We start from the raw sequence: 23935 nt of genomic DNA, 5'->3' as shown, positions 1-23935 counted from the left end.
CATTATGACTTTATTCTCGTAATTTCCTTTTTCTGTTTTTTTGTTTGGCCCTAATACTCCGTCGTAGTTTTCCCCTCTTTATTGAAGATGAAAAATATACTGTACAGTTGTGAGAATGATTTAAATATGTAATGGGGCCGGTGAACGATACTCTACATAGCACTGAGTAATTGCAGCGCGTACCCACAATGACCTTAGATTCACCTCCACATTACAATCCTTTACATGCCAGAAGTTGAACCCTCGAAAAAGTAGCCTAAGAAGATACGTTCCTTAAAGTATGTGAACTGAGCATGGACTGAAGTGTTAAAAGTGATGTAGAAAGGATGAAAAAGTAGCAACAGGGTTGACATCCAGGGTTTACCCGCCCGGCATTAGAATCTGGATGCATCACCATAGGAACGTGGAAAATGTCTCCAAATGACTAACAATTGTGTTTTTCAAGCCCCAATCAAGTATGTTTAGTTAACTTGAACTAGTTTATTTTTTTCTTAATATTAATGTAGTGCAACATCAGATATAAGAAAATAAAAGTAGTATCAAATGGTATAAAAAGTCAAAACTCCAGCAACACTTGTAATATGTAGAACAGTAACTAATAATAACTCAATTCAGTGAAGTTAAAACAGGAATTTTGGAATACAGACTAAAAACTACCTTACAAAATATATTTAAAAACTGTGAGAATAAGAACGATACACCTAAAAAGTAGGTAAATCTGTCCCAAAGTCCTTTGGACTGCCAGACTAGATGGATCTCGGGAGACTAAACGGCGAACCAAGGAAGCGGGCTACTTCAAACAGTTATCTACAACTGATGTTTTATTGAATCGAGCCTCCAAAAGTGAGTGGAGTGTGCTCAGATGGCTCCAGGGGGTCTAAGTCTGCAAGCTCATAGGCATGTGAAATGCCTTCACATAGCCGGTGTGTGGGCCTCTGTTTGGAAAAGGGCTTGCCAAGAGCCCCATCACCATAACAGACGAACAGCTGCCGAGAGGCAGCGTATTCCATATAGCTTGCTAGATTACACACTTGATACAAACGATGAAATTTCTCCCTTCCCTCTGCACGGAAAAAGAAGACAGCGTGAGTGTGGCACAACTCATGTCCTGATGAAATAATAAACAACTTGGGTAGAAGCTAGCATAATCTCTTGAGGTATGGCTTGCCATCCAGTAAGCGCAACTACAAACTCCTAGAAAATATTTAAATGTCAAGCTAAATTAGGGAGAAAAACAAAATATTGCACAGCGCTACATCGTTTCCATTTGATGTCATAGTGCTGCAATAACCACAGGCTATCTTGGGTTTTAATAGTGTAGGCACTGGAAGGGGTGGAATAAGCATATGGAGAACATAAAGTGTGTGATACTGGAATATAACTTAAGGGAGCTGGTGAGGATCACTTCCCCATCACCTGTACCTGTTCGCAAATTTCAGTGGTCAAGTTTGCACAGCCTGTAACAGGGTGAAGCCAGCAGAGACAAAAGAACAAGAGAATTTAACATTTTAAAGTACAATGTGTCCTGTGGTCAAAAGGTTTTATTTCTCAACAGAAACAGTCGACGTGGAGAAACATGGAGAGGGGAAAAAAAAAGACAATAATTTCTGAGCTACTGATTCCACAGTAATTCTGAGCAGCAGCTCACATGTCAGTAAAAACCAACTCCCAGCCTTTACAGGAGAGAGTAAGGATGTGGAGAGTGGAAAAAGAGAGGCAGAGGGAAGTGAGAGGATGATAGAGAGCTGCAAAGAGAAAAAGAAAGAGATCAAGCAGGAGAAGAGCGATGCTGCATCTACATAGTTAATGAGCACCATTTAACTGGTTACCACCAGCAACCGCAGTGGCTGCAGAAAACATTCCCATGCCATTCTCTGTCTGTTTTTGGGTGGGCATGTGTGCATGCACGTGTGTCAGAGAGGTCTGAGCAAGCACATTCAAATGAGCTGCACTCTTTTTTTGGGGGGGGAATAACTAGATTGTGTTCTCATGTTTTGTCAAACTCCTTTTTTTAGAAACATGGACAGAAAGTACAAAGCGTGAGGAATGGTTACTCCCAAAAAAGTGAAATAAAATATTCCGCAAAGGAAAAGTGGGATGACTGAAAATGGTGATGGATTATGTGAGAGTAACTGAGCCCTTTGAACAGGTATTCAAGTAATACCCATGTGTGCAAAAAAAATAAATCACTGTAACATAGATGCAGCTTTCAAAACATTTTGCTTGTACATGTTTCTGAACTTGACTCTGAGTCTGAACTGTATGTAGCTTTCAGCGCGGTCTTTGGTGTCTTAAATTAACTTTAGCCAATGATGCAGTTAATGAAAAATTACGTGTAGAAAACCAACAGACAGTCCACAAAACCCCATTTAAGTGTGGTGACTGTTGTTTGTTTTATACACATTCATCATTTTTACAGCATTTTTCATCCATCTTGCATCCGCCTCCAGTCGGGACACTGACAGAAAAGCTGGAGGTTGAGAGGCTGCCATGAAGCACAGAAGCTTTTATGAACCCGTCACTTCAGCACCTCTTCTGGTGTTAGGCTGCTCAGCTACCGGTTCACAGCTGTCACTGTCGAACTGATGTTCCTGAGCAGACAAAATAATCAATTCTCTTACAAAGTGCTTAAGGGCACGGCTTCTGTCTTTACAAATCAAACTCTCCACGGATAAACAAAAAAGCAAACTGTCCACAACCAAACCTTGCCTTCAACGACAGTTATGACTGTCCGTTGTGGTGCCTGTGTTAGTCATCCCAGGATGAATGAGTCACCAGAGAGAAACCTCAAGCACCACCCAGGTACCAGTTCAGTCACACACACAGAACACACACACAGCCTTCAGATGCTCGTGGTAAGAGCTGGAGGAGAGGACTTCCATTGAGCGGCGTTGTGCTGCCACCATGTGGTCAGTAGGGGGAATTACAGTATAGAGGTGAACTGCGATAGAGAGTGAGTAACTTTACTGTCTTCTCAGGACTGTTGGGCATCTGCACCCCTGCCAACTATAATCCTTTAAATAAAAGCATGTTTATTTAATATGCAGGATTTGACTAAATAAAATGTATTCATATAACTGCAATGCATAAGCAGGATTTTTCAACTTTCATCTGGATAAATGTATCAAACTTTGCTGGTAAGAGCAGCAGGTGGACGATGGAAGATGGATGAATGGAAAAATAATCTAAAGGCCGTTCTCTTTATCTTGTTCTTCTTTAATGGACATTTCATTAACATAGATAGTGCACTTTTCTTTCAGGCCTCTCTGCAGTCCTAGTTACTTTGCTGTTGCTGTTTTGGAATTAACTATAAGGCAATCATGAAGAGAATCCTAACTGGCCCATAAATCATATGTTTACCAGTCAGACAGCTGCATGTAAATTTGTGAAATCAGTCAGCGACCCACAGTTCCAGAAAAAACTGTCCTAAATATGAAAAATGTGCCTAAATTACATGCAAATTAGTTCAAATAAGCTGGATGTTCTATAGCAGTTCATGAAAGGTGGTCGTATGGTTAATTAAAAAAAAAACAAAAAAAAAAACACAAATGCAAATGAAAGTTTTCCAAAGATATGTTGCTACACTTGAAGGTGCAATAAAAATAGTGGTAAGACAAGCTGCAGCTAAATACTTACTCACCGAAGCAAATACAGTAAATATAGCCAGTCAGAAAATATAGAAATATATTTGAGGTGATAAATGGTGAAAAAAAATGTATGAGACAGTACTGAATGCATTGTTCCATCTCACAAATTATGTTACCATACAGATGTAAAATGGGGGAGAAGTATAAAAATATAAACAAATGATAATATTATCACAGAAATGGGAAAGACAATGATGGAGTTCCATCACCACTCTATGTGGGCCATAATACGGGACTAATTACCCCAGTAATTACAGCGATAATGCCTCGGGGCTGCACTCCTCTGTCCTATTTCAACTGAGACCACTGGAACTCATTTAGCTAGAGGGAATGGCAAACTGCTGCCAACACACCTTTCAACATCTGTCATCCCTGCATCTTTCAAGCGTTTTTAACCTTTCCGCTGCTCAACTTTCTGCGCTTTATACTGTACAATCATTGCAGGTATTACAGAGCTGCCACCATCAATAATCACTTCACCTTTTTATAGACTGTAATCAGGAAAATAAGTGGCTCTCAGCACCCATGTCCTCAACTCATTCAGAAGCACCCCAGAAACAGTTATGATGGAAATCCACCTCTCTTCTGCGTCACGTTATTCGTTTAGGTGTTGAATCATCTCCTTCAGCATGACAGGAACCCGTCGAAAATTGAGAGAAAATGAGAGAACACGGATGACAAATTCTCAGAAACACTGAAATGTGTTGATTGCAAAGAAGAAGTGGAAATGGAATTGAATAAAGTGATTGCATTCATTGATTTTGTTGTGGTAATAATTGGGCGTCTGAAACAAATGTCTCTTGCTAGTAATTGAAAAAAGGAAAAGAAAATGCTCTCAGCCATTTTCATCATAAATATTCAAGTGATGCTCTCAAATAACAGGATACACATGTGCTCCAAACTGACAAGATTGTTACCTCAGACTATATGCTAGTGGCCCAGCATATAAAGGGGACCTATTATGGCATCTAATACCTATTTTAAACAGGCCTTGAATGTCTTAAAAACAAGCTTTTGATTGTTTTTGCTAAATAAATGAGAAATCCAGCCTCTGAGCCATGTCTTTATCTTCCCATTCTCTAACCTCATTATCTATGAGGGATTCTGAGTGGGCGGGGCTATGATAATGAGGCACTGTGCTGATTGGCTGCCTGACGCGATGACGCAAATGACGCGATACACCGCTACGGAAAAATGGCGGAAGCTCCGGCCGGCGGAGTTGTTATTGTTCCGGCCAGAGTTAGTTGTGGGCGTGGTTTCACACATCGCTCCCGTTGTTACGTAACGACAAGAGCAGAATCTGAACGGCTCGTAGAAGCCACATCACACTGGATGGCTCATCCGGGCGGCTGTACAGACACTGCAGAATTTGGTTGCTTTCCTCCTTCTCTGAGTTGGCAGGCTGAGGGGAGACCACTTTATATATGTTAAAGCAAGAAAAAACTTGTTTTTCATAATAGGTCCCCTTTAACTTGACAAAAGCATCAGAACAGAGAGGCTGGTGAAAATAACTAACAGTCCTCCAAGTGTAACAACTGTAACTTCAATTTAAATGTATAAAAGAGTTTGCACATTTTGTAAGCATACCTTTGTCTTTCAGCAGGACATGGCACGCTCATGTTTTACTGATGCGGTTTTGTTTGGTACTGAAGTCTGTAGTTATTTGCGTGGCTGTTTTCTGCCATTTAAATCAATTAAAACAAGACTTTCTTTGAATTATACATAATTGACTGATTAAAAAAAATTTTGATTAGTTTAATTCAGTTCAGGTTGGGTAAATAACTTAAAGCAGCACTGAGGCATATGAGATTGTCTGTATTCATGGTTGATTGTTGCATTTAAGCGAAACAAAGTCGTTTTGCGTGATCAGCTCAGGCGTGCATGGATTTTCTGTACCATCTGAAGACGCATCAGATGGTGTCTTAGCAAAAAGCAGCAAATGGAAAGCTCCATGAACCACTGAAAAACAACACATTGCTTCCAAAAAAAGAGATTTGGTCTCTCGCACTTAACTGGTTGAAACGGCTGAACTGATGTCGGATTAAAGGCTGAAAAGAACAGACTGTAAAGTTCCTTGTCTCCGTCTCTCTAATTCTTAAGACATCTACAGAGGATTACTTACCACACTTATTCTACAAGTCTGGATTGAAGCATTTTTGAATGTGTTTTGTAAGCAGATGCTCAGGATGGGTTGAAGCCATTTGTTAAATAAATGGAAGGTAAATGTTTGGCAGAAGCCTTAATGGGAAATCCCAGCAGTTCTCACCTCAGGTGAATGCTCTCTGTTTATGATTTATCTGGAATTATTCACCAACACATCTGACATTCAGACAAATATCAGAGCTGGCAGTACTGTATCACTTCAAAGCTCTTCATTTAAGCCCCGCTCTCTCAATAAGTGATATCTGCATTTGTGCAAGTCGGTCTCTGGGTATTTAAGTGTGTTCATTCAGCGTGTGGTTATGAATGATTATGCGTGAGCACGCTCTGCGCCTGTTTCCTTACTGCATAAAGACTTCCAAACAGCAATGGAGCTTAACCACAGGGAGCAGCGACATGATTCATAAACCAGTCCAGACAACCCAGAGCCGTTTGACCAAAGCAACATGCTGACTATGATTTAGTTTATTGAGCTGTCTGGATACCACTGAGTTTCCCACCAGCACTGTGTAAGCAGCCTTCCATGTGTGTGAGTATGTATCTCTATAACTGATTTGTTTGATCTGAGTCTTGTTGTGTTTCCTGTGGGTTTCCAGCAAATCAGGAAATTGTTCAAAATAATTATTTGCTTTTACCATTTTGTGAGTAAATTGACTCCCCCTTGTTTCGTTTAATGGAGAAACTTTGTGAGTCATCAGAGGATGTGTCAGGCTGAATTACTGCAAACGAGCACGGACGGAGCATTATGTAGTTACAGCCGTCCAATCAACAGAAATGATACGGTCTGTACTTTGATTATGTGATTACTCAGACTCTCAGCTTGCTGCTGTTCGGCTTTGAGTACAATTGCGCATCAGGTGCATTTATGCATAAACAAAACACGCACTGACACACCAGCGCACGCATTTACATTCCATTAGCGGAATGTCAAGACATTTAATTACGGCTGGTGAAAACAATATTATTGAAAGACCTACTCTGGTAAAAGCCAAGTTTTCAATCATATATCTGTTTTTATTTCCAGACCACAGCCTATGATGAAAAGCAAAGTCCAACAGCTGACAGGTACGATACGCAAGATTGCATGCACCAACTTTGATTACTTGTGGGAGGTCTTTTCTTTATTTATTTATTTTGTACAGCTAAATTGCATCGCCCATCACAAACCAATAAAATGCAAGCTCCAAAAAGAACCACAGAACGCAGGAGGAGAAGCTTCTCGGTGTGTTTAACTGTTGTTGACCAGATGACCTGACATGCCCTTTTTATGGGCGCAAAAATCAAAATCAGTACGCATTCAAACCTTACTCTGCAATATTGATTGATTGATTGATTGATTGAATTGTTTATTTCGAACACATAAAAAAATATAAGATTTTAAAACAAATTCAAAACATACAGAAAAAAAAGCAACAACAACAAAAACGTAATACAAACAGGGGGAAAAAAAAAAACAGTGTCCGAAAAGGAGCAGGTTGAAGTAAAACTTATTTAAACCTGCCCCTTTGTTACCTCTATCATAAATTAAACATAAATATTAATAATAAATAGCTGCAATTACCTAATAGGCTACCAATTTTCCCATTGGTTGTGCCTTTGCACCTAACCAGCTAACAAACACCATATTGCCTTAACATAACTCCTCCTCAACCAAATAACTTCCCAGAACTTCCTTTTTGTACCGTTTTTTAAATGGATTTATATTTGTACATTGCTTCAACCCATCACCCAACCCATTCCATAAATCCACTCCAACAACTGAGATACACATGCTTTTCCTTTTAGAATGAAAACATTGTTTTTTGAAATTAAATTTTCCTCTTAAATTATAACCCCCCTCCCTGTCACAAATATTAAAGTACAATTGTAGTTTTATCAGCTTATTTGAGAACATTTAAATATCCAAGAATACCAGAGGCGACATAGGTCAGCAGTAATCACTTTTCAGACGTACTTCTCAAATCTCACTCAAATACAGCTGGATTTGACCTATAACTGAATTATAAAGTTTGATCCCCTTCTAACCATTTATCCAAGAGATGCTGTAAGTGCCAGCAGGCCCATATAGGTCAACCTGTAAGTTGTTTTTTTCTTTATCGGGTTTCCTCTTTGTCCTGCATTCAAGTAGTGTGCCTCTCTCACTGCACAGGGGGTCTCAGCGCTAACAACTGGAACAACAAGCAGCAGTACTGGGGATTGAAGCATACAGGCTCAAGAGTGAGGCTCTTCAAACCAGACCCAGGCAGGAACACAGGCTGAAATCAGGGCAAAGACCAGGCAGATACCTGGGGGCTGTCTCTGCTAATATTAGATATCAACCCTGGCCTTACAACTGATGAGAAAATGGATGGAAGTGCTGGCAAATTCACATATTTTTTTGAATATATAGATTACAAATTGTTTGGAAATTGCTTTATTACCCTTCCGAAATCCATGGGCAGCACATACTGCTTCTGTGTCATCATTGCTGATGTCTTTCTTCCTTGTTATTGTCTGAATAGAGGTGGATGCACTCGCTGATGAGCAGTTAATGAAATGCACTTGCTTAGCAGGGCCCGGCTCTTAATATTGACAGAACGCTGCACTTATATGTCCTGATCAGAGGTGGACAGAGTACTCGACCCCAGTACTTGAGTAAGAGTACAAATACTACTGGTCAAAATTTACTCCGTTACAAGTAAAAGTAGCTCGGTCAAAATATTACTCGAGTAAGAGTAGAAAAGTACTTGCTTTTAAAGGTACTTAAGTATCCAAAAGTAAATGCTTTAAAATTTACTTTAAGTAAAAGTAAGAGTAAGAGTAAATTTCTTATTTTCCACATCAGTAAATTACTATATTTTTTCTAAATTAATTTAAGGATCTTTTAACTCTTGTTTCTGAGAATTCGATGTTGAGTTGTTGAAAGCAGAGAGGTAGTTCTGCTACGGCAGACACAATAAACATTTGAAAATAAATGTCTGTGGTTTGTCTGTGCCCTCGTTTTTTTACTCGGTCGAACTCAAACATTGAGTTAAGATACGACCAAGGATTTTGTGAAAGTCCCTGCTCCGAGTCCGGCTCATTATCAGACGACTCAGCGGATTGTCTTTCTTCTCCTGACGCAGGCGTAGCCATTGTCTTGACTTGTTGTGGCTCTGTCTAGACAAACGCAGGCTACTTTGGCGGTATCGTTTTGAGGAGGCTTGACGTATTTCCGCTTTACGTACATCCCAGTGGAGAGCGTGCACTGTGATAGGTCTCCTCCTTTGACAAAAACAGCTTGTGTCCAATAGGATTTTAGGGAAGAAGAAAAAATAGCAGACCTGAAAGTAACGAGTACTTTTCAGCCTTCCTAGAAATTTACTCGAGTAAAAGTAAAAATATTTGTCTTGGAAATGTATTCAAGTAAGAGTAATAAGTACCAAAGAAATCTAATACTCAAGTAAAGTACAAATCCTCTGGATATGTACTTAAGTACAGTACTCAAGTAAATTTACTCCGTTACTGTCCACCACTGGTCCTGATGTTTAAAATCTTAGTTAGAAGGTGTACTTTTTTCACATTACTACAAAAAAAGGCTCACAATAACTTGTCAATATCACATAGCCACCCTCACATGTACCGTGAAAACACAAAGGAAATTGCAAAAACATGCATTCTAACAAAGACTCTTGTCCCTGCGAGTGAGGAAGGTCACATTGACATGAATCAAACACCACTTTTAAGATGAAAGGCAGCTTAGTAAAACTGTTGAAACCTTCCTCTGCTGAAAGCAAAATAAAGAGGATTTTTTTCTTAAGCTAAGATGTAAAACTGAAGTAACCTACCTGTGCCATATGCTGCTGAACTGGAGAGATGAGACCTTGAACGCAGATGACGTACAGAACTGACAGAGCGCGAGTCAAGAGAGAAAATTGGTGCCGAGATTACGGTAGATACAAACCTTTTACCGAGATGTCATTTGGCAGCCATACAAACACAGGGTCACATTCACTCCCTCTTCTCCCACTACCACTCTGCACTTTCCTCCCTCTACTTGACTGCATACAAAATCTCTACTTTTTCCATCAAGACTGAAATCTGTCTCCCCGAATCATAATTACAGAAGACTCTCGAACTAACAAACCAGCACACATGTCCTCTTCCTTACAAATATTAATTGTGGGATGTGCTGTGGAGTGAGTGAAGAGTTTCCAGAGTCACAAAGGTGACTGTGTTTTAACCTTGCCAGATCACCATGGTAACTTATTCTGCGCACATAGCCTGCTCCAGAGGAGATCATGTTAAGAGGTTTGGATCTGGATTAGTTTCACCGGTGCTATCTATATGCTATTTCTTATCCAGATCATAATCTCTGTGAGCAATTATCAGCTCGGAAAACAATATTTATGGAAAGCTGTTAAACCGTAAGTCAGCAGGGCTGTGCAGGTACAGGAGAGCGAGCTGAATGGCGTTATCGTCACTAGAACATACCGGTACGTGAATTCTGTGCCGATTTGCTGGACTTGCAAAGTCCGTTGTACAGTGTTGATCTTGCCAGTAATAAAACACAATTTAGAAAATGAATTATTTAATATAAACAGGACTGTCTCAGAAAATTAGAATATTTTGATTTTCTGTAATGCAATTACAAAAACAAAAATGTCATACATTCTGGATTCATTACAAAACAACTGAAATATTGCAAGCCTTTTATTATTTTAATATTGCTGATCATGGCTTACAGCTTAAGAAAACTCAAATATCCTATCTCAAAAAATTTGAATATTCTGGGAATCTTAATCTTAAACTGTAAGCCATGATCAGCAATATTAAAATAATAAAAGGCTTGCAATATTTCAGTTGATTTGTAATGAATCCAGAATATATGACTTTTTTTTTTTTTTTAATTGCATTACAGAAAATAAAGAACTTTATCACAATATTCTAATTTTCTGAGACAGTCCTGTAATTGTGACAAAGAAAGCCACAAGTCCGTCCTGTGAACCTGCAGCCTGTCCCAGCTATCATCAGGGAGGAATATTTCATCCATACAATAAATGTGGCCTTCATTTGTCCATAAATGTCAGTGAATTCCACGCAGCGTTCATTCGTCTTCGGAGCGAGACTAACATAAATATATAGATTAACAAATTGAAATAATGATCGATATTTTTCTCCTGACATCACTCTCTTGCCTTATTCAGACAAACGATGTTGCTTTAATGCTGCAATATCTCTTTTATCCTCTTGGCATCGCTCCCTGATCCATTGTTCCTACCTGCAGATGGTGGACGGAGCACACGTCGTCCTTTTAGTGCCTGAGACATATTAAAGAAAGTGGTCAGGCACCTCAGCCAAGCTGAAAGAGGTTTTTCATTTGTCCATTTTGGAGATGTTTCCAAACGTTGTCCTATTAAACTACTATATTCTCTTTCATGTGTGTCTTTGTACTACAGTTGCTTACTTTCACACACACCGACACAGTCCTTCAGCTTAACTATGGGCCATCACCTTGTCCTAATATTAAGACAATAAGGAGCACACCACAGTCGCTGTTTAGTGACAAGCTGGGGGTTTTTTCTGTTAATTTCATGACATTAGCAGAAGTGTTCTGAAGAGCAAGTGTTGAGCAACAATTATCTGTTCCAAATGTATTCATAAAAAAACACGCCTAAACCCTTACTTTCTTTTTTGTGCAAAGAAAATAAAAGAGACAAACTGCCGGGCAGAAACCCACAAAGACGGGCTGCATGAATGAATTATTTAGAAGACATAAATAAAATCCCCACTGTGAAAAACACTGCATTCCTCCGACGGTCCCCTGAGTTTCATAAAGAAACACTTCCTTATGGATGGATTGAAAGAAGTATAGGGTATGAGTAAGAGGGAGAAATTTGAACGCAGCTGCCTATGACGTGGTAATATGGTTTTATTTGTGTCTGTTTTCCATTTGGCTGGCGGAAGAGCAGTCCCAGTGGGGCTGGACACAAAAAAGAAAAGCTTGAATAAAAACATCCCCCTAATGCATTATATTGTGCAAGACTGTAAACCACAACATGGAATGCTATATTGTAATATTTTAGCATGAATAAGGCACCTCTAATGCTGTGTGCGATTATGAGAGAAGAAAAGGAGAAGCTCTCACCCCGAAACACACACCGCAGGTCATCAGATCCAGAGCTGTTCCCATTTCAAGACGTGATGAAAGTTTATCTAGTGAACTTCTCGCCTTTCTTTTCACTTCACTGATGGATCTGGAGGTCTGACTTGTGTCTCTGATCACAGCCGCAAAGTGCTCCAACTCCAGACAGTAGGGTTTTAGTTCATGGGCCTCTTATCAACGATGTGACGGAAAATAAGAGAAGAAGCCCTTTGAAACCTCAGCGTGTAAATTCTGTTTGAGGTTCAGTTCTCAGTTCTTTTTAGTCACAATTTATTGGTCAGATCCATCTTCATCTGGCAGTACACTAGAGGCAAACACACACCTTCATGTCTCCTACTAGGCTGTAACCCCACCTATGCTGGTGTCCCGTTGCACCTGACATTAAAGAGTCAATTACAAAACTGGGACTGGTAATGAGTGCTCCAGTTACCTGATCCAATGACCCAGGTACAATACAAGGATCTTACATCTTTAATGCCCATTCATCCACTCTTCTGCTGTCTAGGTCTACTGCAGATGGAAGATTCAGTATATTAGCAAGTAGAACTTAATCAATAGTGCATCTACTACTCCTACATTAATCCAGAAATCTTCCCGGATTAATGAATGACTGACTGTAAACAAGTGAGCTGAGCTTTCCATCCATGGAGACCCCCTCCCTTTTAGCATGGTGATGATAAAATGTGCAAACTAATTTGCATATCATGACTAAAAAATAGAAGTCAACAATGTGACTGAGGATTTCCAGATAGGGACTGGATTGTACTGATGATGAATTCAAACTATCAGGTAGGGCTGTGCGATTAATCGATTTTAAATCTAAATCGCATTTATTAATCAAGACGATGTTAAAAAAAGGAAAATCGGAAAATCGATGTTCCTTTTTTGCAGCTGCATTACAGACAGAGCTCGACTAGTCATCTTTGTTTGGTCAAGAAAATTGTAAATGTTGTCACTTTACTAAACTCAAGGAGGATTTACAGTATCTTTCAATTGCACTTCATTCCCAATAGGGACATTTGTTTGCTATTTTTCTATAAAAATAAAGATAAAATATTTGAAACAATTTATTCCATTGTCTTTTGTAGTTTTACCCAAAAAATCGAAATCGAAATCGAAAATCGGGTTTTCAGAGAAAAAAATTGGGATTTTATTTTTGTCCAAAATCGCCCAGCCCTACTATCAGGGGTAAAGGAGCTTGAGGCAGGATTGAGGCAGGATTTATGAAAAAAATTCGTATACGTTTTAAGTTTTCTAGTAATAATGTCAGATGAAGCATTCCAAACCCAAAAGAATGAGCCCTCTAGTGTATCTCTCCGTTGCCTTGAACAGGCTGTGTGCTGCAAAATGTGTGACGTCACATGACGCTGCATGCGCGTTCTCCCCGTTCTCCCGTGCCGGCTTCCCTGTTGGCTGCAGTACCCCCGACGGCCGTCGTGGCGAAGGGTGGCGCTAGAGAGTCTCATTTCTTAAAAGGAGCCTCATGCTCCTTTAAGATACCTTTTCACACAATCAAAAACAATCTTTCGGAAATGATGCTTAATATGCTAAAGGTACTTGTTGAAAGGCAGTTTGAAACGTGCGAACAAAAGTGTGAACAAAATCATGGTTAAAGAAGTATGGGCAATAACTGCACTCAACCAAACAATCTTTGTCTTTGTCCAAAATGACTTTTGTCTCTTCTGGTAGACGGAAGCTAAAGGGCCAAAACCAATACAAGTACAAGTAGGCTGAACCTTAAATTGTTCCATAACTATTTACAGTAGGAAATTTAGGAAAGCCATCTATATGGTACAACAGATAAATGTGTGTTTGCCGAAATGGACAAAAAAGTAACGAGAAACCAACTCAGTATTACGCTGGGGATGTCAAAATGCCTTCAGAGAGAACTCTAGGTTCCAGGTTGCATAAAGCATTGGAATCGTACAGCTCTACTACAGGTCTGACAGTAAGTCCTCAGATGCACTTAACACATCTCCACTAGGGATGGGCGGTATGGACTAAAAAATGTATCACGATAATTTCTGGCATTTATCCCGATAACGATAAAAATGACGCTAAAAAAATAGCAATTCAACTCCACCTTTTCAACTATAAATCTATCTCACTCTCAGATCCGCCATGTTTGTTACACAAAAACGTCATCAACGGGAATTTATCCTTTTTTCTTTCTTTCTTTCTTTCTTTCTTTCTTTCTTTCTTTCTTTCTTTCTTTCTTTCTTTCTTTCTTTCTTTCTTTCTTTCTTTCTTTCTTTCTTTCTTTCTTTCAGGCTCATTTCCTTCCTTCCTTCCTTCCTTCCTTCCTTCCTTCCTTCCTTCCTTCCTTCCTTCCTTCCTTCCTTCCTTCCTTCCTTCCTTCCTTCCTTCTTTTTTCCCTTCCTCCCTTCTTTCCTCCTGCTCTCTCCTTCCTTCTTCCCTTCCTCTTTTCTCCCTTCCTTCCTTATTCCCTCCCTTCCTTCCTTCCTTCCTTCCTTCCTTCCTTCCTTCCTTCCTTCCTTCCTTCCTTCCTTCCTTCCTTCCTTCCTTCCTTCCTTCCTTCCTTCCTTCCTTCACGTACGTTGTGCGTGGATTTAACGCAGAACCATGAATCAGCTTTACACAAAAACTTCATCAACAGGAATTTATTGTTTTTACCGCGAGATGACAAATTCTTATCGTGAGGAATTTTTTTGACGGTTTATCGTGAACGGTAAAATATCGCCCATTCCTAATCTCCACTTCACAAAAACACGGTATATCCCTTTATGAGCCTAAAAACAGGCGGTAGAGTACATCATCCAACTTACAAATTTCCTCTTCAGCTTCCCCTTGCTACAACGGCTTGGCTTGCCCTCAGCTGGGGCCCTCGAGCCGTAGTCTGAGCCCATGTCCAAGTGGTCATCTGCTGACACGCTCTTGCGGAGGTAGGCGGCTCGCGCCCGGAAGTGAGAAAAGGGAGACTGGGAGCGGGGGCGGGCCTCTGTGCAGCCCCTCTGCTCAGTCTCGTCGTCTCCCTCCATGTCATCCTCCAAACGCCACAGCTCTCCTAGAAGAAGAGTAGAGGACAGAAATAAAAAGGAAACATGATGAGAAAAAAAAAGAAAAGAAGAAACAGTGCATAAATAAGAGCAAGGCAGTTTGGACAACGCAATTATTGGAAACTGTCATCCAGTGATTGCTTCTATAAAACATTTTTAGAGTGTAATTTAGCTTCATTTAAAGCTGAATTACTTTACAGCCACAGTACAACAACCACTTTATTCTTAGCCCACCTCCTTAAAACCATGATTGAGATTACAAATGCTGGACAGAGTTGATGGCTCATGTAAAATGAAAAAGGAAGGAGCAGATTTGCAGCACCAGATGCATTTTTCACCCGTCTGACATAATAACTGAGCTTTCACAGTCGCACAAAAGAGATGGATGTGTGCTGTCTGAATGTAGCTCGACTTCACTAATCACACTCAGCTTCCTTCGCTCTCTGTTTGATATTCGTCAAACGCCTTGTCAGTGTCCCAGGCTTGACAAGCAGCACCCATAAAACGCCCACTGGCCCTTCAGTTGACAGGTCCTGATGTACAGTGTGCTGGCTGCTCCATCCATCAACATATTACCGTACTAACAAAGCAACTGAAAAGAAAATCAAAAGACTCCGTCTGTACATTCAGGCTCATGAATTGTTAAAATACATACACTTATTAATGTTAACTCATATTTTACTTAAGTGGGGTATTTTCCATGGTGCTCATATTCTAATGGTTATTAAGCTTGTTGATATGGGAATGTAGCCAGAAAGGAAACTGTGTAATGACTGAAAGAAAGTGTTTTTGGTCATTTATTCCATCAACAAAATAAAAAAAAACAACAACATTAACGTAATAAAACTACAAATACTATTAGTTAAGTCCCAGTGGATTGAAATTTGATGTGTAGGAGTATGCAATGTTTATGTCCAATCATTTCATTTCATTTTCATTTCATTTCATTTTTATTTATTCTGGTCATGGAAATATGCAAAAAAAAAAGCAAGCAAGTAAAATGACAACACAATCAAAAACATATTCCAGAACCAGAAAGGAGCAGGAAGAAGAAAATCTTATTATACCTGCCCCTCCCTCAAAAGAAAACTGAACAATAATAACAGATGGTCTGCACAATGACTTAATTAATATCACAAGAAAAGAAAAACAAGAAAATAAATTGTCTGTCTCCATACGCATATATTATATATTTAGACTATTTCATACATACATTGCTATTTTTTTCTCTTTAAATTTATATTTAAACTGAAATATGTTTATACAGCACTTTAAATCATAATTTAATGAATTCCATAACATAATTCCAACAATTGAAGTGCTCATCTGCTTTAAGGTTGTTCGGGCAAATAAATGTTTAAAATTAAATTTTTCTGCGACTATCTTCGTTATTTAAACTGAAAGTAAACATGTATTGTAAGTTTTCTGGTAATAATTTACATTTAGCTGTGTACATGATTGTGAGTGTCTGTAACTTAACCAAATCCTCAAGTTTCAGTAATCTTGATTCAATGATTAAAAAATTCATAGGTGTAATTAATGGCATGTTTAGTTTGCCAGATCATGAGGTTGTTATAAACATGTTGATGATTAATATATGTGAGAGATCCTTTTCTGCAAATGCAAACCATGTAAATGCAATCAAAATTATTCACAATTTCCACTGAGGCTGGGATGAGTATAGGTTCATTCATATTATCAGTTGTATACGGAAATGGGACAGCGCTATCAAAAAATAACTTGCATACATGAATTGAATCTCCAAACTGCCAAGGCCATCTGTTCATTGCCTCTCATGTATGTCCAAGCCGAAGCCGACTGGTTTTGTTTCCTGCTCTTCTTCAGGTTCTTTTTCTCATTAGCAGTCGCTGCACCTTTCAAGGCGTTTATTGCAGCCTTGTTAAACTATCTTAATACCAAAACAATCTGACAACAACATAAAGCCCAGTTTAGTCACACTGAAGAATACACGCTATATTTATATGCAGTGTTCGTGGCCATTACGACAAACTAGGGCTGGGCGATATATCGAGATTTTGATATATATCGATATATTTTCAAACGCGATATGGTACGAGACAATATCGTTTATATCGATTTAAAAAAAATAATATATATATATATTTTTTTTTACATTTTTTTTTATGATTTTTATGATTTTTGATGATTTATGATTTATAGCTGCACAAATGTTTTGTTATTTGCACAACTGTCAACCTCAGTGGAAAAGTCTGCCTGTTACTGTCTACATTGTATTAATTGCAGTGTATTTTAATTTAATTGTTATGCAGGAAAGGGATATTTGTTTTATTTTATTCAAGAAGCATTTTTATTCTATATATGCAGGCAGTTTATTTTTATTTCATTTGTTTTATACATTTTGATATTGTGCAGACCTCTGCTAATAAAGGAACCTGTGTGACATTTGGCACGAGGCTTTGTATTAAAACTGACTGTTTTTTTAAGGGTTTGCCTCAGAAAAAAATTAAGCTAACAGAGATGCTATGCAATAATGCTTTGAGGGAAACCCCAATTATGTCACAGAAAAAATATCGATATATATTGAGTATCGCCATTTAGCTAGAAAATATCGAGATATGACTTTTGGTCCATATCGCCCAGCCCTACGACAAACACAGAAACCAGTGGATCATAATGATTGTCACGTTAGCCAGAACTGTGGAAACACCAACTGTGTTGGGGTTTTCTACTGGTGGTAAAGTCTGCAGTTTCTCAGGTACTGGAAGAGCGCGAGAACTCTTCTCACATTTTCAGACAACAGAGCAACTGGTGTGCTTTGTTTGCTGCTGACCTATTTTAGACTTAAAAGACAAAAGAAATGTCTTTTTCCTTTTCATTTGGCGTTTAAGGAGGGGTGGTCACATGCAACTGGGACTGTTCACCATTTGGAAACAGTTCTTATTCAGTTTGAGTCAAAATCCATATTTAATTGTCCAACAACTTTGAGAAAATGAATAACTTCTAAATAATCCTCACAAGCAAGAAGCACTGAAAGCATGCCATCTCATCAAACATTTTATTTTTAATTTTCTCTGAAATTTAATCCATTTAAGTATGATTTTTTTTTTTATCTTCACATCAACATACAGACTAAGTGCATCATCACCCCATCAAAATATTTTATAAACTAACTTTTCTGGATTCTTATAGTCAGATCTTTTTCTTCTTCTAACTTTTCCTTCTGTTGACTTGGAATAACATTCATTTTTTAAAGCTTTTGTGTGAGCTTCTGGAAGATTTTCAGAGAGTGAAATACATTAATATCATTTCCAGTCTGAAACGCTACCGAGGCATATCTGCTTTCCAAAGCTGAGCTAAATTAAATGGCAACAGAATAACTACCCCCTGTGTACTTGTAAGTAATATAAGATGTGGCTTAAATCTGTGAATGAAGTGTAGTTGGGTTATTAAACAAAGAAAAAAAAAGTTGTCTGGCCACTGCTTGAGGGATGAAGAGAGGGAGACAGAATGAGGCGGCATCATGGTCGACGACAGTAGTTGCTAAGCAACAAGCAGCCACGTGAGACTGAATCCTCTAATTTGATATTTGCATCCGAGCAGCACCGGAGCAAGCAAAAATAGCAGAGACAGACATCGGCAGTCGTAGCTGTAAAATGGAAGCATTTGGTCTGAATCAACTCATCACAGATAATGCTTTTCAGTCCAGGATCATTAGACAGAGCGACAGGGAGAAATTATTGGATTAAAGGATTGAAAGCTGGGGCTAAATGCCTCCCTCATTGATGAAATAACACTGTCATTACTAAGAAAGGTGAAGGACCCTTGCCAGAGGGGAGGGGAGAGAAAGTCTCATCCAGTGTGTCAATACTGGAACGTAAGAACCATTTTTCATATGAGCAACGTTTGACCGTTTTTCAAAGCAGCACAAGGAACTTTTTAGCTCAGCGAGTTCCTGTATGAGCATGGACTTTTATGATACTGTTAAATATTTACTATTGTTTGGTCTATTGCTTAGTCACTGTCTTGTTCTCTTCTAACATTACTTCCTTGACTGGCTTTGTTGCCTTTACCAAGATGTCAACTGTAGCTCTCTGAGGTAATAATAATAATAATAGATTATATTTAAATGTAATATAACGCTTTTCTGGACACTCAAAGCGCTCGCACGATGGTTCCATCATTCATTCGCTCATCATCCATACTTTTTTTTTTTTAATATCTTTTTATTTCACAATAATTTTCACAATTCACATTTTCACATATATGATTTCTATTATACCCACATTCCTACCCTCCCCATAATTACCCTAGGGGAAAAAAAAAAAAAAAAAAAAAAAACATACATTAAGGGAGAACAAAATTAAATAAATATTTAAAAAAAATATATTAAAAAAAATAAATAAATAAAAAAAAAATATATATATATATATATATATAATGGCAGCAACAGCGATATCAAACTATATATATATATCCATATATACATACAAACATACATACCTATAAGGCACAAGTTTGGAAAAAAAAATAAAGATACTCATTGGTCCCCTTTGGAAAAATTATCCATCATCCATACTTGATGGTAAACTACATATGTAGCCACAGCTGCCCTGGGGCAGACTGACGGAAACATGGCAGCCAATCCGCGCCTAACGGCCTCTTCCGACCCCCACCAGAACATTCATTCAACCTTCACACACCAGCGATGCCCTCACTGGAGGCAATGAGGGTGAAGTGTCTTGCTCAAGGACACAACGACAGATGACTGGGGGGAGCAGGGTTCGCCAATCCTTCCATCATGGGACTACCCGCTCTACCACCTGAGCCACTGCTGCCCCCAAGGTAGTTTTATCCGTGGCAGGTTCCTGTTTTTAACTACTAATAAGGGTGGGCAAAAATATCGATATGGCAATATATCGCGATATTTTTCCAGCTGATTCAATATCGATATTCAAAATTTGAATATCGATTTTTTTTTTTTTTTATCCCCGATTTTTTTCCCATTTTATCACCCAGTGCTCCTACAAGTGACAGTCCTGGGCATTGCCACTCTCTACCAACCCTGGGAGGGCCCTGCACTAAGCTCAGGTTTTATTTCACGTTTTATTTCATTTTATAATTTATTTTTTATATAACACAATTGCCTGTCCTTAAAAAATGAAAAATAATGGACAGAGGTTTATTTATTTATGGATTTATATCTATACTGACTGATCACTGTGCCTGTCCTTGGTTTTAGTACCCATCTTTCTTGTGTTTATTATCATTTGCCACATAATTAAAGCAACCTCATACTAAATTTAATGTTAATTTCATATGATGTAAATAAGATGAAAAACATATACAAATATGTTGTAACTTTAGCTTGTATAGTTATAATAAAACATTGTTTTGACTCAGTTTGTCCCATGAATCTATATATCTATAATCTGATGAACGTGCAACTGGGATTTTAAGATCCATCACTATCATCTGATGTACATATATACAACTTGGATTTTAAGATGTGTAATGGATTTTTAAATTTTTTGGTGAACTATGTAGAATATAATAATCGGGATATCGCATAATCGGGATATCGCAATGCGTATCGTATCGTGGCTCAAGTATCCTGATGCGTATCGTATCGTGAGGTCCTTCCCAATACCCACCCCTAACTACTAATGCTCAAGATTTGAGAATGTCCAACTTTCCTGATCGTGGTGTTAAACATAGAACAAGGTACTGGTAGAGCATTATTACCTCATGTCTTGAAATCAAGTGCTTCAGCTTTGATCTGGCTATGTAATGTAACAGTTCTCTGCAAGGTTTTTGTTTCATCACTTCAGACACAAAACAAATATATCCTCTGAAGCAGAAGAAAGTGGCTCGTTTGTACTTCCGCTAATATTTCAACTGTTGACAAGTTTAAAAAAAAGAAAAAAGCGGAATGAATGGATGAAGTTAATTTCTAAACATAGCAGGCTGAAAGTAAAGATCTGCAAGAGTAGAAAATATAAACTACCACTCAGAAAGCAAAAGAAAATGATAACAGAAGACCAGTTAATCATGGACTATTTCAAGATAACTGCCTGGAGCATTTTGGCTCCATTTGCAGTCTGTAATATTGCAAAAGTATGCAGCCAAAATGTATCTGCACTGTTGAATGAAATTAGAATGCAAAGTATGGCACCTGTTCAAAACATCTTCTGTGTTTCAATATGAATTTTGTGTTATTTTAAACGATTCTTTTTGGTTTACAGCAAAGCATTTATTCAATCCACTGGAGCTTTGTCTAACCTCAGGAAGTTGTTCTTTTTTATTTGTTTGTTTCAGAAAAAGTCTGTCTGATGTCGGCTGTGTCTCTTTTCTCTCTGTGGAGTTGGATTGTTATTTTCTTACTGGTGCAACACAGAAAGCAAAGCATTTCCAGGAGCAGGGGGAATGATAACATCAATCAATTTTCCATCAGCCCAAATACTTCACATGTACGACGCTGCATTTATTAGACAATGAGGAAGATCTTCAAGACGTCAAAGTGAGCTAGAGCGATCAGGTGTGATGTTTAGCCATGTATAGTCTGTTAGGGAATGTACATGAGGAGTGGAGCTCAACTAAGACACTTTGGCTCTGACTCTACAGCTGTGAGCTCCCATGTTATTGTTTGGGCTTGTGTTCATAAATTACCCACTTACCCGCAAAATTGACTCATGTTTAATTTTCCATAGAGAATTTAAATGTATAAATAGTATTCTGGGATATTATAAATACGTTTAGAATTGTTAATATGCACAAGCTTCGCTTTCATGGATTTGGATTTCATCTCTAAATCTTATTCTATGAATTTGTCTTTGTGAATAATTACATTTAATAAAATAATTTTGCAAAAAAAAATGTTTTGTCTCCTATCAACCATCTGTTTTGGATGTCTGGAATGGTGGAATTTTAATGGAGGAACTTTGTTTTGATCTATAAATATCAAAGCTCGACTGCAGACTCTCCTTTCATACCACCTTTAAATGTTTTCTTGCTTAACAACAGCACATTTGCCCCTTAAGATGAAAGCTATCTCTGTCAGCAGGCTACAAGTTCAGGATTCTCCATGACAGTTTCCCTCTTAGGTGATGGAACGCTGTTTGATTAACAAGAAAGAAAGAGAGGCAACAAGAAGCGAGAACAGAGAGGCTGGATCATATATCTTTCTTGTACGTGGTATTGCAAAGACAACTGGGCGTCAGGCGCATTCAATCATGCGAGGCCAATATCAAAGAAGCAAAGCGTGTGTGGAAGTTTAAAATGCGAAAGAAATGACTCACATTTTCAGTGTAACACACCATTTGAGTTCAACATAAAGATGCTGACACATTTTGGGCTCAGAGGTAAAGAGCACATGGAGAACCTGCCCACCAAGGTCAATTTCTTATCTTGCAGTTTTAAAGAAAGTGATCCAAAGTTCCACCAAAATGTAATAAGATCATCCTTTGCTCATGCTCCCCTCCTCCACCATGTTTCATGAAATTCAGCCAAGGTGGTTTTGCACATCTTGGTAAAAGATATATGGATAAGCAGCAATGAAAACATATACCACCTCAGCCTCTGCTCTCTAAGTCTGAGAAAGAGAGATGTGAGCTCCAATACTCATAATCCCTATTTGTCAGAGTAAATTCTGCAAATCCATTTCCCCACACCGCTGGCAACAGAATAATAATGCTGGTCGTTCCTTAAAGCTTACAATTTGTCTTTACCTGAAGGTGGCAAAGTGCAAGCCTTTGAGTGGGTGGTGGTGGAAGACGGGTTGTTCCTGCGTGGAGGACTCCCACCAATGAGATCAGATTGGTGGACCCTGGAGACCGTTGGAGACTGAGGAATGCTGGGGAGGGTACGGGACTTTGCCAGTATGGGTCTCTGTAGCTTCCTTTCCAGGGACCTGCATAAAGGGAAACACGGAGTGTGAGCTCCTATCGTCTTATGAGATGATCGAACATTTACAGTATACATGAGTATCAGTGGGGCGGCTGCCGACACTAAACACAAGTGTTCAAGTAATTACTATTTGCAAAAGATTACAATCCGTCCAATCCAATATCACCTTGCATACACACACCTGAACAAGCACTCGTGCACACAAATCTCCCTTTGCTATTAATGGGCTACAGGGCAGCTTCACAGATCGATGGTGAGATTACTTTCACCACAGTGCAGTGAGGCTGAGGGTCATTTGGTTGACGAAAGCAATTGATTCATCGTAGCAGCCGATAACACGCATTCTGCAGAGGAAATCAATAGCCACAATCAAGGGAGCTTCTTAAGAATTGCCAACAACAAAAATATTGTTATTTGGAGCTTTTCAATTTGTTTTTAGGTGGATGTTGCAGGTCAGGGTGATGGCTGTTGTCACAACCTTGCCTTTTTGTTTCACCTCGAAAAAACATTTAAAGGAGCATGAGGCACAATTTAGGCAGGATTTATGAAAAAAATGCGTACACGTTTTAAGTTTTCTAGGAAAAATGTCAGATGAAGCGTTCCAAACCAAAAAGAATGAGCCCTCTAGTGCAGGGGTTCTTAACCTTTCTGACCTTGGGGCCCAATTTTTTCAGTACAGAGCGGCCCGGGGCCCATTAAATATTAACACTTTATAGCAGGGGTATTCAACTAAAACTTTAAGAGGTCCATTTAGAGAAAATTTACTCAAGCGAAGGTCCAGAACATCATAATATATATATATATATATATATATATATATATATATATATATATATATATATATACATATATATATATATATATATATATATATATATATATATATATATATATATATATATATAAGTAGCCTCATAGTTGTATCAACATCTGCATCTGACTGTTATATTAAAAAAAGTACATATTTGGCACTTAACATGTTTAACTTGAATTACACATATTTTTTTCTCTTAAAAATAAAATACATTTTATTTTATTTTTCAAATGCTATCTTATTTTATTTCTCTACCAGCAGTTTGAATTTCCCCTTTTCTTTGTTAATT

The 23935-nt window shown here is 38.4% G+C and overlaps 1 protein-coding gene across 1 annotated transcript in view; it reads right to left on the bottom strand.

The window, feature by feature from the left end:
• The window catches only part of LOC133419084 (ankyrin repeat and fibronectin type-III domain-containing protein 1), a 176143-nt gene that overhangs the window by 138685 nt on the left and 13523 nt on the right, over positions 1 to 23935 (bottom strand). Inside the window, exons 3-4 of the mRNA XM_061708101.1 lie at positions 22655 to 22836; positions 14718 to 14956 (exon numbers count right to left, since the gene is read on the bottom strand). Coding sequence (XP_061564085.1) covers positions 14718 to 14956; positions 22655 to 22836 — 421 coding nt within the window. The remainder of the gene's footprint in view (positions 1 to 14717; positions 14957 to 22654; positions 22837 to 23935) is intronic.

Source organism: Cololabis saira, chromosome 19 (assembly GCF_033807715.1).
Source record: "Cololabis saira isolate AMF1-May2022 chromosome 19, fColSai1.1, whole genome shotgun sequence".
In the NCBI taxonomy this organism is placed as follows: Eukaryota; Metazoa; Chordata; class Actinopteri; order Beloniformes; family Belonidae; genus Cololabis; species Cololabis saira.
This window is presented reverse-complemented; position numbering and strand designations above follow the sequence as displayed.